The following is an 18,536-nucleotide window of genomic DNA, read 5'->3' on the forward strand; positions in this document are numbered from 1 at the left end:
TATATATATATATATATATATATATATATATATATATATATATATATATAATCACTTAACTTCAGTAATTTGATACAATGTATTTCGATGTAGTTTTTAATGTTTCTTTAGCTTGGTGTTTATTGAACTTTATGAATTTGTGAGTTTATTGTTTTCATGAGAAAATTTGGGGCCCTTATTTCTTCAAATATGTTTTGTCACTTGATCTCTTCTATTATGAAACTCCAGTTACGTGTATATTATTAGTCCATCTGAAGTTTCTTGCAGATCACTGATGGTCTATTCATTCTTCTTGAATATTTATCTTTCTGACTTGGGCTACTTATTCTATTATGTCTTCATGTTCACTAATCATTTCTTATAAAATGCCTAATTTGTAGTTAATCCCACCTAATTTACTTTCAATTTCAGATGTACTTTTTATCTCTTGAACTTTGATCATGTCTGTACTTACCATTTTCATTCTTTTTCTTTAGCTTCCTGAATATTAATAGGTATTTTTTTTTGCATACAGGGTTTCACATTAATATATTAACTGGAGTTTTTTGTAAAATAATAGAGAATTCTCTTTAAATAACCATTTCTTCTTGCTTTATAGTTGGCCCAGGAACAAATGAGAGCAAATCTCTGTGCACCCAGGGCACGTGATGCTTAAAAGGGAGGGGGCAGGCTAAGGGGCCAGCAGCAGGCTATGACCAGCATGCAGGGTTGGGAGCCCTCATTCTCTGCCCACCATGTATTCCCTGAATGGCATGATAGGATGAACATGCACACTACAGATCCAGTTGAGAAACTCCTTATAGAGGGAAGACAGATTAGAGGCCAACAAATTCCAGAAACACTAGCAAGCAAACAGAGGGGGTTTCCTACCTAGCTGCAGTGGGCTTCCTCTGAAGCCACCAAACCCTGGAAGCTATAGTAATAAAGCTCCTGAAGTCAGAAGTAGCAAAAGAATGACCAAAGGCAGTGTGGGTGTGACTGGGCCAGGCCTTGCTGAATGGAATGTGACCTGACAGGTGGGACAGTGGCCTTCCAGGGTCAAGAACAGACCATGGAAGGAATGTGAGTTGGGCCTGGCAAGGCCTGTTGCCCCTTTGGGAAGACATGTGGCAGGTCTGATGGAGCTCACAAGACTGAGTGCAGAATGACCACCAGACTGAGAGACTGGACTGCAGCAGAGGAGATGGCCAGAGAGTTTCTCTGTGGGATGGGGCTACTAGAGCAAAAGAGGAATAACCCATGCTTCCAAGAACACCTCAGCAGAGGCCAGGGGGCCTACCTTCCTACAACCCTAATTCCCAGTAACTGTTTAATTTTTTTGGTGGTTGAGTTCAATCCCGTGTACCAAAAAAATTAAACTCGGGCACTCAACCACTGAGCCACATCCGCAGCCCTGTTTTCTATTTTATTTAGAGATAGGGTCTCACTGAGGTGCTTTGTGCCTTGCTGTTGCTGAGACTGGCTTTGAACTCTTAATCCTCCTGTCTCAGCTTCCCAAACTGCTAGGATTATAGGGTTGTGCCACTATCCCTGGCTAGTTCCTGTTAACTTTTTATATTCAGACCTGGGGAAGGACAAGGCCCTCCCTGGCATCCTCCAGGGCAGATGTTGCCCTGCAAAAAAAGATGGGGAAAGGCCCCTGAGGGTGAGGGCAGGGAGGTGGGTGGGGCCTACTGGGTCTTAACTTCCAGAGGATAATAGGGAGGTGGAAGAGGCTAGCTTGTGGGCATGGAGGCATTATGTGGGTTGCCCAGGTTATAATAGGCGCTGGTAGCTACTTCTATGGGCTTGGCCATGGCTGCAGTAGTGGAGGGGACATCAGGGCTGCTGACTATAGTTTCATGGGTCTAGGATAAGGTGGAAGCGGAAGCTTCACATATCCCATGGCCCCATCCTTCAGAGGGTGTCCTGAATAGAAATGAGATGGGGGCAGTGTATATTCCATTGGCAACTGGTGGGGGAAAAACAGGCCCCACTAGGCATTAAGGGTACCCATAGGCTCCATTGAGGGCTTCACTTCTGGGGCTTGAAATGCCATCTGGAGAATCCATTGACTAAACTCGATGGTGCCCCCTGTTGTGAAGGTCAAATTGTCTGTAGCAGAGCCTTCCCAGCCACCTCCAGTTTTAGCCTTTGCTGTTCCCTTGGCAGTTTTCACCAACACAGGCTACTTGATCTCACAGTCCTTCATGAGATAAAATGGTATCATGAAGGACTGCATGGCCTCCTTCCCCTTGGACAGAAAGTTGACCCTGTAAGGGGTAAGGTAGACAGTGCCTTTCTTGTTCTCTTTGAAGATCTCTGACATATTCTTCATGTCATTGAATTTAAGTTTCACGTGCTCATAGGACATTAGGATGCTCTCAGTGTTTGATCATTCTGCTGCCCTCTCACTAGATTGAAACTTTTATTGAATACCAAACATTGTGAACTTTGCCTTCTTAGGTTTGGATATTATAGTATTACCATAAATATTCTTAACTTTTGTTCTGGGATATGGTAATTACTTAGAAACAGTTTGATATTTTGGGGATCTGGCTTTATGATTTATTATGTGGGAGCAGTGCAACATTTAGTCTAGGACTAAATTTGCTCCCCTGCTCCCATTAAGGCAAGACCTTTCTTAATATTCCACCTGATACCTCATGAATTAGAAGATTTTCCAGTCTGGTTGGTGGGAACTGGTAGTACTCCTGGTCCTCTGTGAATCTGGGAATTATTCTTTCTATTCTTCTGGTGTTATCTCATTCTTTTGACTAAGGTATATTCCTCACATATGTCACTGATTAGGACCTGGCTGAAAATATGAAGGAAGTTCTTTCTCTCTCTCTCTGCATTGTCCTTTGCTTTGTTACTCTGTTCTGTGAACTCTTGTATTATTGTTCTTTCTCCTAATTCAGGAAGTGTTGGTGCTCTGCCTTCACCTTCATTTACCCTGTCTTGGCTGTGGCCTCAGAAACACTCTCCAAGTAGCAACTTTAACAAGTCTTTCATTTTGTTTATTACCCATCTCTTAAGGGATAATGTCTTTTTTTTTTAAACCTGGTATTCAGTGTGTCTCAGAAAGCATAATTTTATATATTTTGTTCGTTCTTTTTTTTTTTAAAGAGAGAGAGAGAGAATTTTTTTAATATTTATTTTTTAGTTTTCAGCGGACACAACATCTTTGTTTGTTTGTGGTGCTGAGGTTTGATCCTCAAACCTGGGCCGCACGCATGCCAGGCGAGCGCGCTACCGCTTGAGCCACATCCCCAGCCCCATATTTTGTTTGTTCTTTTAGTTTTGGTCACTCTTATTATATCTTGGCCAGAAGTAAAGTCTTTTTTTGGTGCTGGGGAATCAAACCTAGGGCCTTGCATATGCTAGGAAAGTACTCTACCACTGAGTTATACATGCAGTCTGGTAGTCTAATATATTTATATTTCCTTAGTTGTCAATGGACTTTATTTATTTATTTGTATGGTGGTGCTAAGAATCAAACCCAGGGCCTCACACATGCTAGGCAAGTGCTCTACCACGGAGCCACAGTCCCAGCCCCATAATTTTTATATTTTTATATACTTACATCTCTTAGTGTTTGGTTTTCATGGTTTCTACCGTAGGCTCTCTTCATACCAACATTTGAAAAATTACTGCTCTTTTTACTGTGATGGAAGTCTTGCTATGTTGCCTAGACTTGCCTCAAACTTCCAGGCTCAAGCAGTCCTCTTGCCTCAGCCTCCCAAGTAGCTTGGACAACAGATGAGTGCCACTGTGTCCAGCTACTGCCCATATTTTTCAAGTACTTTTGTGGTTTCATGTTTATTTCTATTTAAATCTTTTAATTCATTAAGTGTGATTTTGGATATGAGGTAAGGAATTTAGGTTTTTTCCCTCCCTTCTTTTCTTCCTCCTTTTCTTATGTACTATTCTTTTGTCTTTCTTCCTTTCTTTCTGCATGTTTTACAAGTAGTCAGCCAGTTATTTCTGAACTATTTATTACACAATCCATCATTTCTTCAGTGATTTATATCATAATTTGTTAAATTTGTAGTTCTTGTAGTCCTGTGATCTTATTTCATTGAAAAACTATAGATTCTGGAGCCAGCACTAATTTTACTACTGTAATTTCAATTTTTAATTCTTTTCTTTCTCCTCCTCCTCCTTCTTCTTTTTTAGCAATGCTTGGGATTAAGTCCAGGACCTGGCATGTGGTGAGCAAGTGCTCTCCCACTGAGCTAACCCCTAGCTCCATTATTACTATAATTTACCCCTTTATTATATAAGTTTTCTCTTCTTAATCATTGATTCTTTTCTTAATCATTGAATTAACTCTGAAATTATTTTGTCAAATTTCTAAAATAAGTAAAAAATACTTCTCAGGTCTTAAAAAAATTATTACTGAAAAGAAAGTGAGAAAGCGAGAGATGGGCGAGCGAGAAATGAAGGACAGATGGAGAACAGGCAGAGATCCACACAAAGGTTTATTTGTCAAAGCTGACAAATAAAGGCCATCCCTCTATAGAGTGGAGAGAGGCTCCCACATGTTTGGGTGCTGAGCTTTTGTGAGGTAGGGGTTTTGAGTTGTAGCTGTGGCGCTGTGGGATAGGCTGGGGATGCTTGCGGCAGAGCTAGGTGGGTGGGAATAGCATGGGATTGGCTTAGGTTGATGGCACCATGGGGCTCTCCAGAGTCCAGGGGTCCTGTCCTCCTGGAATTGGCTTAGGGTTATGGTACCATGGGGTAGGTCACTCACAGGGGCGGGGAAGGTTCAGTCAGGTAAGAGGACAGGAAAATGAAACTTATGAGATGGCGGTTAACAGTAAGATGGCTGCTTAGATGTTAAATCAAGACCCTATAATTACAGTTCATTTCAGTTCTTAATTGGTTTGAAAAAGAAGTTTACCTATAATGTTTAGTGTTTTCCTTCAAGAACATTTAAATTATTCAGGACTCTTACTAGAGGCCAGGCTCAGTGGCACACACCTGTATTCCCAGCTGCTTTGGAGGTGGAGGCAGGAGGATCCTGAGTTCAAAGCCAGCCTCAGTAATTTAGCGAGGTGCTAAGCAACTCAGTGAGACTCTGTCTCTTAGAAAGTACAAAATAGGGCTGGGGATGTGGTTCAGTGGTCAAGTGCCCATGAGTTCATTTTCTGGTACCAAAAAAAGAATTTTACTAAACATTTGCAGTTTTATTATGTAGGTCTTGTACATATGTAAGTAAGATTCTTACTAGGTATTTTATACTTTTCCTTTCTTTTATGAATGGGATTTTTAAAATATACTTTGTAAGTCATAATAGTTGATGTGAAAGAAAGCTATTAACTTTTGTATGTTTTTCTTTAATTATAGTTTCATACTACATTGTAAGACTAGATTTTTTTCCTCTTGAATAATCTTGTGCCCTATAAATTTTTAGAAATTTGATTCTTCCTAATTTTTATATGTTTTTCTTACTGTACTGTACAGAAGTAACCAAGTGTTAAATAATTTCAGCTCTAGTGGACATTTTGTTTATATTTTTTCCAGTGGAATTTATGCACAAATCTGCCATCTAACAACAAGCTGCACAATTTACCTCATTCCAACAACAAAGAAAAACTAGATGAAAAAAAAATTTTCCTTTATAGCTCCTGTTGTGTCAGAATGAAGGGGTTGAAACTCACAATCAGAAATTCAGTAGGCAAAAAAGAGTAACTCCTTTTTTTTTAGTCTTTGGTAATTTATTTTGATATAATAAATACCCTATCTTTCCTTTGATTGATTGTCTCTGGATATTTGGCCTTTTTGTTAGTTCATCTTTTGTTGCTGTGACCAAAATACCAGACAAGAACAAATTAGAGCAGGAAATGTTAATTTTGAGCTCATGGTTTTAGAGATTCAGTCCATGGTCAGTCAGCTCCATTGCTCTGGGGCTTAATTTAGGCAGAATATTGTGGCAGAAGAAAGCTTCTCAGCTCATGGAAGCAGGGAAACAGAGAAAGAAACAAGAAGGGACCAGGTACATATATAGTCCCCAAGGCCAAGCCCCCAGTGACCTACTTCCTCCAGCCACACCCCACCTATCTATAGTTGCCACACAGTCATCCATTCAGCTATCAATGGATCATCAAATGGATCAATCCATTGATGAGCCTTAATCATTGCCTAAAAGCCATATCAATGAACCTTTTTGCTCTGGGGATCATGTCTTCAAAACATGAGCATTTTGGGAGATATCTCAGATCCAAACTATAACAGCCTCTAAAAAGTCCTTGGAGTAGCTTTATGCATAAGGTTCATATAAAATAAGCCCATTTTGATATTTCCTGAGGAGCAATTGTTATTAGGAACAATATGTTTTGTCAACTTTAAGTTTTATGTTATTAGTTCAAAGCATATACTTGGATAAAGCCTTGAAATTCTGGTTTTAAAAAGACAACTTTATAATGTTCATAATGAAGATTTTTCTAAATATTTTAAGAGATATTAAAGCATCTTTAATTTTTTTAGTGTCTCAACAGATGAAGTTAATTCACCATTATCACCCCTTACATGGCAGGTAAGAAGAAATTAATTTGCAAATATATGTACATATGTATTATTTTGTGCTTATTTGTTTATTTAAAAGAAATTGTCTCATTATAGCCCTTAGAAAATCAGAAGGATCAATTAGATGAACAACAGTGGCCAGAATCTCAACCTATAATTTGGCAAAGTGAAGAAAGAAGGCGAAGCAAACAGATTAGAAAAGAATATTTCAAGGTACTTTATTAAAATTTTAAATTTACTTTGTATTTATTAATTTTGATTTTATAATTTTTAAGTTAATAAGGTATAATGTTCTAGTTAAATGTAGTAAATGTGTTTATTTTAATTTCCCATATGTAGGTGATACAGATGTACTATCTAATTATAGCCATAAAGTTTCAATAGTTCAAAGTAATTAAGAGTGTGTCAGTATGAATTATAATTTTCCTAATACTTTATAAGATAGATGAATATTTGCTAAGTGTAGAAATTTATATACATTTTAAAAGAATTGTTGAAGCCAGGTGCAATGGCTCACACCTGTAATCTCAGCAGCTCAGGAGGCTGAGGCAGGAGGATTACAAATTCAAAGCCAGCCTCAGCACCATATTGAGGCCCTCAGCAACTTAGTGAGACTCTCAAAATATGAAATAAAAAAAAATAGAACTGGGGTTGTAGCTCAGTAGTTAAGTACCTCTGGGTTCAATCTCTGATACCATAAAATAAATAAGTAAAGAAAATAATTGTTCGGGAAAGGACTTATTGGATTTGTCAACAAATAGTTGACATGTTTACAATTAATATATAACTGTTTCTATGTAAATGAATGCTATTCATGTGGCTTTAAACATGTTTGAGAAGAGTTTCATCCATTTTCTTTTCTTCTTGTTATCTTAGTAGTTTTCTTAAGAGGGTCTTTCATCTTAGCAGAAGTAAAACCCCAGAGTATCCGAATTATCCCAAATTTCTAGGTAGTTGGGTTTTAATAAAATTTTAATGTGGATACCCTTGTAAATATTATAATGTTATCTATTTGTTTTTAAAGTCTGCTATATTTGCAGAGGCCAACCATCAGAATTTGGAATAAATTGCATACTAAGCAAAATTTATTTTTGACATTTGACTTGAACGAGCAGCACAGACTTGGTCCTGCTTCATGAATAGCAAATTTTGCTGTCTTTGCACCTTTTCTATTTCCCAAAGCATAATTCAAGTCTAATGATAGTTTTATTTGAATGCATAGTACTTAGCTATACTGTAGGGAATTCAGTGTATATCACTATTACATAGGATTTATTTTGTATATTTCTATTTGGTAGAAATAGGTTTCTAAATGCACACTGATCTGTTTTCATATGTAGGAGTCTAACATATATTTGCAAGTTCTATCATATGACCAAAACAAAAATATTATATGTCTTAGAAAATCTGTGACAAGTTTAAGCTTTCAATAAATAACTACTGAGTTCTTTTAATGAGCCTTGTGTGAATTGGCCAGTATGAGAGATAATGAAGAAATAAAAAACACGAGAAAAAAGAGAAGAACATTCTAAACAGAATCCTGGTCAGTAATAGTGAAAGGCTATTTATCCCAACCCTTTATAGATTTGTACTTATATTTACATTCTGGCATCTATCTATCTATCTATCTATCTATGCTGGGGATTGAACCCAGGGCCTCACATATGCCAGGCAAGTGCTCTACCAATGAGCCGCATTCCAAGTCCCTGGCATTTATTTTAAAGTTCCCATTTATAATTTATGAAAACTTGAACCAAGGCACTGAATAAAATTCGTTTATACATAAAACTGGATGGATAATTGATTATGTGGGAGAAATTTTAGTATTTCTAAGTAATGAAAGAGATTTGATATTTATTTGATCTTCTTTATCCTAATATAGTAAAATCATACCAATTCTGAATTTTTTTCAAAACATTTGCATAATACTGAGTGCCAGGCACTGTTTTAAGTGCTTTAACTAATTTAGTCTTCTAAACAACCCTAAACAACTGAGTTAAGCACAGTTATTATCATTCCTATTTTATAGATGGAGAAATTAATACACAGGGAGGCTAAGCAGTATGCCTTAGGTCACTTACCTTGAACTTAGAGCTTATGTTACGCTGCTTCTTTATCTACTTTGGATAGCCTAGTATCAAATGAACAAACACTTCAAAATTAATACAGTTCCCTGCTTTTAAAAATATTTTACAGTAACTAAAGTGCTCTTCTCAATAAAGTCTTAACAGAGGCCTCAGTGTTCCTTTAACAGATAATTCTTTGGCTTAATAGCATAATTTGCTGATAAATATTTTCTTTTTATGGCTTACAATATTGGTTATGTTATGAAGTTGCTAGAGCAAATAGGATAATATTTGAAGTCCCCATTGCATAACCATCATTGAATATATGTTCATTTCTTTCTTACTTGATAAAGTAGGTTCAAAGATAAGGTTCAGTTGCTGCAAAATGTTTTAAAGAGATATGTAGTTCTCCTGAGTTGTCAGAAGATGTCAGTGTGAGAACATTGCAAAAATGGCGTATGTCAATTTTTTTCTATGATGTCAAGAAAATATAAAATTGAATGGGACTGTAGATATAGTTCAGTGGTAGAGCATGAAAACATGGGCTCATTTTCCACCATCAGAAAAAAACGAAGGAAAGAAAGAAAGGAAGGAAGGAAGAAAGGAAGAAAGAAAGGTCAGAACTATAATTATTGTCAATATTTTCATGATTAAAACATTATCCAGCCATTTCTATGAAGTATCTTTCTTTCAGAGACAAAAAGGAAATTTTTCTTAATAATCTATCCCTAAGAATCAAAAAGGTTTTTTTAAAAAATATTTTTGTAGCTGTGGATGAACTCAGTGCTTCACGTGTGCTTTATTTGTTTATTTTTATGTGGTGCTGAGGATTGAACTCAGTGCTTCACGTGTGCTAAGGCAAGCGCTCTGCCACTGAGCCACAACCCCAGCCCTCAAAAAGGTTTTCTAATGTGTGTAGTTAAACCTAATCTGGAACTTTAGATTATTAAACTAAAATACAGTACTCTAGAAGTTTATATCAAATTGTCACAGGGGAGAGGGTGGGTAATAGCTTCTTTAGCTTTGCTGTGTTATGAAACATACAGAGCTTTTGAGCAACTTTTTCCTAACATGTATAAATAACTAAGCCACAGGATTTATATCTGTCCAATGGTAAATCATTCACGATGCTGTTACAAATTATATTTTTTGACAGTGTTTGTGTATACATACACAAGTGTGCATGTTTGGGTGTGTGCATGCATGTGTGTATGAAATTCAGCTCTCCATTTTTTTCTTAGTTGCCAAGACTAATTTAGGGTAATGTGTTTTTTAGGTTAGCCTCTAAGACTAAGGGAAAAATGTTTTAACATATTGGCCATGTTATGTGAACAGAAGATGAATTAGTACTTTTTAGATGATTCCCAGGCCACTGTTGAATAGATTACTATTCTTGCAGGTATAACTTAGTGTCTTTGTAGCCAAAATAAAACCACTGCATTTTTCAAAGTAAAGCATTCCCAGAAATACATTACTTTATTAAACATCTTTTACAGAATTTCATTAATATTATCTTAAGAAGATGCGTAACAGTATGAAAATCTAATCCTTTGTTGATAATGTTTAATATAAATTAGTAGCTTTGATTTCTTGTAAGAATAACACATGAATTTCCAAATGCTTTTGATGATAGATTTTTAAACAAAAATGTTAAAAGGTATTAGAATAATTATACCAAGTTAGTTTAAAATATTATTTAATATATTCAAATGCCACATGTCTTTAAATGTATCTCTTTCCTATTGTGACAAAACGTTATAATGGGGGCTGGGGTCGTGGCTCAGTGGTAGAGTACTCGCCTGGCATGTGTGAGGCACTGGGTTTCATCAGCAAAACATAAAAATAAAATGAAGGTATTGTGTCCACCTACAACTAAAAAAAAAAATTTTAAATAACCATTATAATGACTCTTAAAATACATAGTGTTTTCATGAATATAGTATAATATCTTCATTTAAAGGCTAACCTCAAGGAAGATATTTTTATATTTTTTTCTGTAATTGTTGTTGATTTTATGCTGTACTGGGGAAGTTTTATTCTGCACTGGGTTTGTAAAATAACTTGATTTGTTGTGAGAAATAATTTGTACACAAATTATCTCTCCTGTGAAATTAATGTAAGCTTCATAGATGAACTGACCTTTCTATGTCTCTGGTTTGTTAACTAAGCCTTTATTGTAATATTTGAATTCAGATATAATAAAACTTTAGTAATTCAGACTAATACCAATGGGGGATAGCTGAATTGAATTAATAAAAAATTGACTTACAGAATATTTTAAAATCTCTGTATATAGCTACGGTTTTAGCTATTGGACCTTTAAATATGTGCAGTTATATAAATTTAGAATATGAGTTTTTATGTGTAATGAAATTTTTATTTAGAGTAGTAGTTAAGTAACAGTAATACATTTACCATTATCTAAGCCTTGACTGTAACATCCTGTGTTTCTTTGCATTTCAGTTATCTACTCACTCTTTTGTGTTCTATCTCTTCACTTCTCACTTTGTAAATATGTTCAAACTTCTACTATAGGGGAGGAAAAAATACCTTTCCTCAGCAATTGCAAGGGTCATTCCTGAGATCCCTATAACAAAAGACAAATCAACAAGAGAAGAGGATAACAAATTTAACAAAAGTTTTATGTGACACAGAGCCTTCAGAAATGAAGACCCAAAGACTGAGGGAAAACTGTATTTTTATACTCAGTCTGATGAAAGAAGTGGATAGTCGTCCAGAAACATGACTGGACAGATAGGGTTATAATCTGATGGTAATAAACTTGGGGGGTATCTCAGGAAGGCCTCATGTTCAGACTCTCTCCTGTGTCTCTATATGATATTCCTCCTTACCCAGTATGTGGTTGGATGCCTGTCACATGAGGGTCTTCAGGGAAGAAGGTCAAGAGAGTGACCTTTTCAGATCTTATGCATTGCTATGGGGGAGAGGAATTTAGTTTCTGTGATCTTCTTTGGAGGAGAAAGAGAGACAAAGAAAGGAGGGCTGGAGAAGATTGGAGAGTGACCCCTAGGATGCCCTAGTTTGGGTAGTGTTTTCTGAGTCCCAGTACCATTATCCCTGATTCCCTTTTCAGCTGTTGCCTTTGCTGTCTGTTAAGTCAAAACTTGTCGTTTCTACTTCTTCAGTTTCTGATCACTCCTTCACTCGCTACAGTCTGACTTTCATCTCCATTTTTGGATTGAAATATGGTTAACGCGTACCTGCTAACAGCAAAATCCAGTATAATATTTAACAATATTGGCCAAATTTTCCTCTTAAAGCTCCTTTCTTGGTTTCTACCTCATTTTTCTTCCCTGATCTTTCTTTTATCTTTTTGGTTGGTTAGTTGGTTGTTTTTTGTAGTATTGAGGGTTGAGCTCAAGGTCTCATATGCCCCGCAAGAGTTTTACCACTGAGCTATATTCCCAGCCCTCTTCTGTTATTTTTTAAAGTTGTTGATGGACACAATACCATTATTTTATTTATTCATTTTTATGTGGTTCTGAGAATTGAACCCAGTACCTCACACAAGCACTCTGCCACTNTTTTAAAGAGAGAGAGAGAGAGAGAGAGAGAGAGAGAGAGAGAGAGAGAATTTTAATATTTATTTTTTTTTAGTTTTCGGCAGACACAACATCTTTGTTTGTGTGTGGTGCTGAGGCTCGAACCTGGGCCGCATGCATGCCAGGCGAGCGCGCTACCACTTGAGCCACATCCCCAGCCCTTTTGTATATTTCTTTATTGGCTCCGTGTTATAATTAGATAAAATTTGGACTTCTCAAAATCTTCATGGGGCATTTCTTACCTGCTTTTTTACATTTGGTGACCTGCCACAATTCACTCTCCCCAGTAGCCTCACTGTATTACTCGTTGTCTTGTACATAGACTGTGCTTTTTACTTCTTTGTGCTTTCCCTCTTTTGACAATGCCCATTAGCTCTTTATTCCTGGCAAATTGCTAGTAATCATTCAGGATTTGAAAATGGGGGTATAGCATAGTGGCTGAGCTTTTAGAATCAACCTACTAACTGTGTGAATTTGGAAGTTTTGTAGTCTTGTTATTTATTATTTTTCATCTACAAATGAGTCTGATTGTACATTCCTTCACAGGACTGTTATAACAACTAATTTTTAAAATAATATACAGTGCTTAGAACAGCTCTTGCCACAGAGTAATCACTTCACAAATATTACCTGTTATTCACTTAAACATCACTGTCTCTTTGAAGTAGAATAAAACTAAAAATAATTGACTCCATCAAAGCATCTTGCCATGGGGATGGCAAATAGGTTTTTTTCACACATGCCAATTTTATCCAATGGCTCTTTGGAACACTGGGTTGAAAGTATATTTTGAGTCTGTGTCTAGGATCAGCTGGTAAGAGTAATTAGTCATAGTTGTCAAAGGAGACAGGACAGAAATGGATGTTTTGTATTTGTAATTCCTAACACAACTCACTCCCCAGTTTGTGGTTGATATCAGGTAGGTTATCTATTTTTCCAAGGCTCATGGGAGATAATGCTGCATAAATAAAGGGGACGGTAAATAATGGCATGCAAAACATTTGTACATACCTGAAAACTCAAGAGCTTTTCAGTAAGACACTCATGAGTTGTAAGCAGAAGATTAATATACCACTGATTTTTAGGATCATTTACAATGTGAAAGAATTAGAAAATAAAAACTACAGTGATTGTCTACTGTATTTCCTTAATTCTAAAAAGCATTTAGTCACATATTACCATTTTTTTAATATATATTGAGCACGTTATCTCTGTTTCTCACTATAAAACAGGGAGAATAGTACTTGGGATATATAGGGTTGTTATGAAGATTAAATAGCACTTTTGGGAAGATTATAAGGTACTTCAGTCAGCACTGCTATATAATAAGCACTAGTATGTTAGCTATTGTCATTATTACTATTACTGTATAATCATTATATACATTTAATTCGGTTCTCTTTTTAAACTTGAAATTAATAGATTTATTGACAATAGATGGCATCTTAGAATAGTGAGATTATAGATCAGGTGAGAGATTATGAGAGTCTGGGATAGTGTGGTAGTTGTAAACATTCAGAAGAGGTAAGTCGGAGATTGCAAAATGAATTGAGTTGATGATGAGTTGAATATAGTGAAATAAGAAAGAGGAAGATTCTAAGACAACACTCAGATCTTAAACCTGAATGAATAGGAAGTGCAATTGGCTTAGGAAGGAATGTTACTTGCTATATTTAAAGTACTTAGAACAGTGCCTTACATGCAGAAAGCATTATCTATGTTAACAGTAGAATGGTTTAAGCTGGTTATATGCTTAAGGTTAATATTAGGTAATTTAATAAAGTACCAAAATATGAATAAATCTCACATATAATTTATTAGTAGAGAATTCACATGCTCAAGAAAAATAATGTATTTTAAATGTTTTTCAGTATAAATCAGCAAGGAAGAGTTCAAGTGGCAATGAAAATGATGAGGTGAGGAAAAGAGGGTAATATACTTATTTGAAATGTTTACTTTTCATATTTAGTTGGTTCAATTAGAGTTTAATGTAATCCATCTTTCAGTGTCTTTGTTATTAGTTTAATGCATGGATTTTCTCCAATACTAAAATCTTCAGAGCATCATTATATAATTATTAGTTTAATTGTGTAATGTTTGTATGTCCCTTAGAAAACAGTTTCTAATAGTTTTGAATTTTATTATCATTTGTCTTGAACTCTATAATCCATGAATTTTGATTTTGTTACCTGTTCCCATCTTTTATCTTTCTAAATCAGCATTGTAGTGAATTGAAATTTTTTTAGGAACTCTTTCTACAAACTGTGTTCACTATTTAGAATTTTAAGTTGGATTTTTCAGTTTATACATTGCCACAAAATTTTCTAATGCAGCAGCCTAACAATGTTGAAATATTACATTCTTATTACCATAAATATCTAAGTTTTGTGTAGTTTTTGGTTGGAGAAATTGGTAGTTAGTTTGATGTTGGTTACTTGGCAGGGCTTCTGAAAACACCTTTATTTTAGCAAATAAAATCACACAGGGCAGCTGAGCATGGTGGCAGCAACTGTAATCCCAGTGACTCAGGAGGCTGGGGCAGGAGAATCACAACTTCAAATCCAGCCTCAGCAATTAGCGAGGGCCTTAAGCAACTTAGTGAGACTCTGTCACAAAAACAACAACAACATACACACACACACACACACACACACACACACGGCAAAATAATAGAGCTAGACGATTTATTTTTTCCTAGACCAAATACCAATGCCTCTCCATGTCCTTTCCAGTAGAATTTACTGAGATGAATAAAAGATAGTAATGCCAAAAGCTATATATCTGCCCCCTTTCTTTCCATTACAGTAGTTCTGCAAGATCACAGTGTGTCCCTTAAATATTATTGTTCCCCAGATCATAGTCCACTATATGTTCTCTAGAGTACTTTTATCAGCTCTCAAAGTTTCTTGGGTTTGTCTCTAGTTCCCACTTCTCCCCTGAGCCTCCTGCCCTTGTAATCTTATTTATTTATTTATTTAGTGGTACTGGGGAGTGAACCTAGGGACACACTATCACCAAGCTACATGGTACCCAGCCCTTTTTATTATTCAATTTTTAAAAATATTTGAGACAGGGTCTTGTTAAGTTGTTGAGGCTGCCCTTGAACTTGCAATCCTCCTGCCTCAGCTTCCTGAATTGCTGTGATTATGTTACAGGGGTGGGGCCTTCCAGAAAACGGAGGCAGCATGAAAGACTCCCACTTCATACCCCAGTTCTTTTTATCAAGTCAGAAAGATTTCAGACATGTCACTCAGAGTAGCAGAAATTAGTTTATTAAAAGGGATGGGAAAGGTGACACTCTCAAGGGAAAGAGTAGGTCCTCTTGGAGAGGAACAGCATGGCTCTCCTCCACTCTAGTTTTATTGGGGATCCTGAGAAGTTTCCAGAGAATTCCACCAAGATCAACTTCTTGATTTTTGACTGACAACAGAGTGACATCAGACTTTCAAGTCTCCACTACCATGACAACTCTAGGTCACTTTGGCCTGGACTGAATGGTTCTAATTAAGATTCTTAAACATAAATTCTTACAGATTTTATGGTAAGGAAGAATTATCCTTATCTCCTTGAATTCTGGGATCCGATCTGTGTAAGAATTACAAAAGTCTCCCTCTTCAGGGTAACTTACACTCTGGCCTGCATTTCTCCTGCAGATAACAGGTTGTTTTCTGAAGAATGTAGCATATCCTATGGGCTTAAGCCAGGCAGTACTGCAGGTAAATTGCTTCTTGGAAAAGAAAGCATGTTTATAGAATTATTCTCTTTACCTAGTGTTCCCACCAATCATGTCTGTCTGTCTCCTATCAATTACAGGTATGTGCCACATGCCCATGGTTCAGGTCCTTATAATCTTATATCCATCATACTTAGGACTCAGCATGGTTTTATTTTTATTTTTGTTTTTCATCTTTGCTTCATATCACAGTTTTTCAGTGGTGCATTTTTCAACCTTGGCTACACATCGAAATCACCTGGTGAGCGTTAAAAAATACCTATGCCTGGGTCTCACCCCAAGATACTTGGATTTAATTGACCCGTAGTAAAATGTGGAGTAGCCTGGACAATGATGTGTTTAAAGTTTCCCATGTGAGTTTAATGGGTAGCTAAGGTTGAGATCTACTGAGTGAGTGCAATCCACTATTTACCCAGCAGTTAAAGCAGAAATTAAAAGACTATGGCCCAGGGCCTAATGTGGTCCTCCATTTTCCTATGACTGCTTTTGCATTATAATTGCAGACTTGAACTGTTGCTATAGGCATCATATGGTCCACAGAACTTAAAATATTTACTCCCTAATCTTTTACAGAAAACATTTTCTGGACCCTGAGCTAGAGGTTCAGTTTAGCCACTCTTCCTGTCTCCTCATACCCATTTTTGTCCTATCTGCCTTAGTATTTGTCACCAAGACCTACTGTTTTGTTCATTTATTTATTTTTTGGAACTGAAATATTTTGTATACATTTTCTCCACCTTCCTTTTCACTGTTGCTGCCCTGGCACAGCCCTCATCACTTCTTTCTTGCATTACTGCAAATAGCTTCCTTGCTCTTCTTCCATTCTCCAGTTATTTTCCTCACTGCAACCAGAATGATTGTTTCAAAGACCACAAATACAAGTGGGCCATTCCCTTGCTAAGAAATATTCAACTTTGCCGGGGCAGTGGCGCATGCCTGTAATCCTAACGGCTCAGGAGGCTAAGGCAGGAGGATCGCAAGTTCAAAGCCAGCCTCAGCAACTTAGTGAGGCCCTAAGCAATTCAGTGACACTCTGTCTCTAAATGAAATACTAAAATGGGATGGGGATGTGACTTAGTGGTTAAGCCTTCTTTCATCCCTGCTCTTCCCCAAAGTCCTTTTATCTGTGCCTCATAATATCCCATGCATAGAGTTAAGCATGTTGTATTATCTGCACACATAAATCTATTTTCCCTCTACATTGAGAGATTCTTAAAAGATAATATTTTACTAAATTTCATTACTCCTGTAACTGGGTGCACTGGTGCATGCCTGTAATCCTAGAGGCTCTGGAGGCTGAGGCAGGAGGACCATAGCTTCAAGGTCAGCCTCAGCAACTTACCAAGACCCACAGCAAATTAGTAAGACCCTGTCTCAAAATTAAAAAATAAAAATAAAAAGGGCCAGGGATGTGGTTTATTGGTAAAGTGGCCCTGGATTCAGTCCTCAGTACCAAAAGGAAAAAAAAAAATCAATACTCCCAGTGTCTTCCAGTGTCTGACATAGTAGCTAATCATAATCATTTGTTGAATGAGTAAATGTTCAATGTGTTGTGCACATTACAGGTTGAATGTCAAGATTTTGTATGTGGTTGGCAGTAGAATAGTTATTCAAAAATTGTGGACCATTTCATGATTTATTCAATTAAGTATTTCTAAGCATATATTGATTCACATAATTTGGTGTGATGGAACTTTTGCATGTCATCATTTACATGTCTCAAATTGTAACATATCATTACTCTTGTGTGTAGATAGTACTTCTCAAACTTTAAAATAATTAATGAATTACTTGGGAGTTTTATGTAGATTCTGATTTGATATTGGATGGGTCCTCAGATTCTGCATTTCCAACAAACTCTCAGAGAATGCCTATGCTGTTGGTTCACAGAACACATTTTGAGTTGCAAGATGTTAGATGGTATGATCTAGACTCTTCCTTTAGCAGTTGATCAAAACAATTTTCAGGTTTCCTTTTATATGTTTAAATCATTGTTTTATATTTTAATTTCATCTTTCATCTTTTTATTTTTATATTTTAGCAAGACAGTGATAATGCTAATATGTCACCACAATCTCCAGTATCATCTGAGGTACAAGTTCTGTTTTTATATGTTTTAAATGTTTGTATGTGTTTTTTATATGTTTTCTGTGTTTTACATGGGGTTCTTCCTTGCCTCTTTCTCTTTAATTTCATCTTTTTCTTTTTTTTTCATGAAGTAAAGTATTCACCTCTATTTTAAAATCTATGATAGGTCAGTATGTACAAATTTCTAGTCTATAATATATTTTAAAAATAAATATTCATGCTAAATATCACTTATCTGTGATTTTCTGTGGAAAATATCTGTAGATCATAGAAAATAAGGCACTTCTATGAAATGTGTGCTTTCTGATTCATCCATATTTTAATAACTTTAAAATTTTACTTTGAAAAAGGCACTACAGCATTGTGCAATGGCCATTGGTTTTCTTTGTAACCAATTGGTCTGAAAGCAATGCAAGAGAAACTTCCTTTTTCCACGAGAAACATCCCTGAGGTGGGTTGTTCCTATCGACAAAAGGTTACACATTTCCTTAAGGGGCAGGGGATCCCAAGGAGAGCCCATCTATGAAAAGCACAGTTTGTAAAATCTCAACTAAATATTCTGGAGGTTTGAATGAT

General features: G+C 36.2%; 1 protein-coding gene, 1 non-coding gene and 1 pseudogene across 2 annotated transcripts in view; 2 read left to right on the top strand and 1 right to left on the bottom strand.

The window, feature by feature from the left end:
- Lrch2 (leucine rich repeats and calponin homology domain containing 2) overlaps positions 1–18,536 on the top strand; it is a 99,585-nt gene that overhangs the window by 64,633 nt on the left and 16,416 nt on the right. Inside the window, 4 exon segments of the mRNA XM_015497914.2 lie at positions 6,472–6,520; positions 6,607–6,723; positions 14,011–14,055; positions 17,914–17,964. Coding sequence (XP_015353400.1) covers positions 6,472–6,520; positions 6,607–6,723; positions 14,011–14,055; positions 17,914–17,964 — 262 coding nt within the window.
- Positions 1,420–2,368, bottom strand: LOC107152394 (annotated as a pseudogene).
- LOC125614319 lies at positions 18,317–18,444 on the top strand. The gene has a single exon (XR_007344931.1). It is a non-coding gene; the product is annotated as a small nucleolar RNA SNORA35 (small nucleolar RNA).

The sequence above is a fragment of the Marmota marmota genome, unplaced genomic scaffold (genome assembly GCF_001458135.2).
Source record: "Marmota marmota marmota unplaced genomic scaffold, marMar, whole genome shotgun sequence".
In the NCBI taxonomy this organism is placed as follows: domain Eukaryota; kingdom Metazoa; phylum Chordata; class Mammalia; order Rodentia; family Sciuridae; genus Marmota; species Marmota marmota.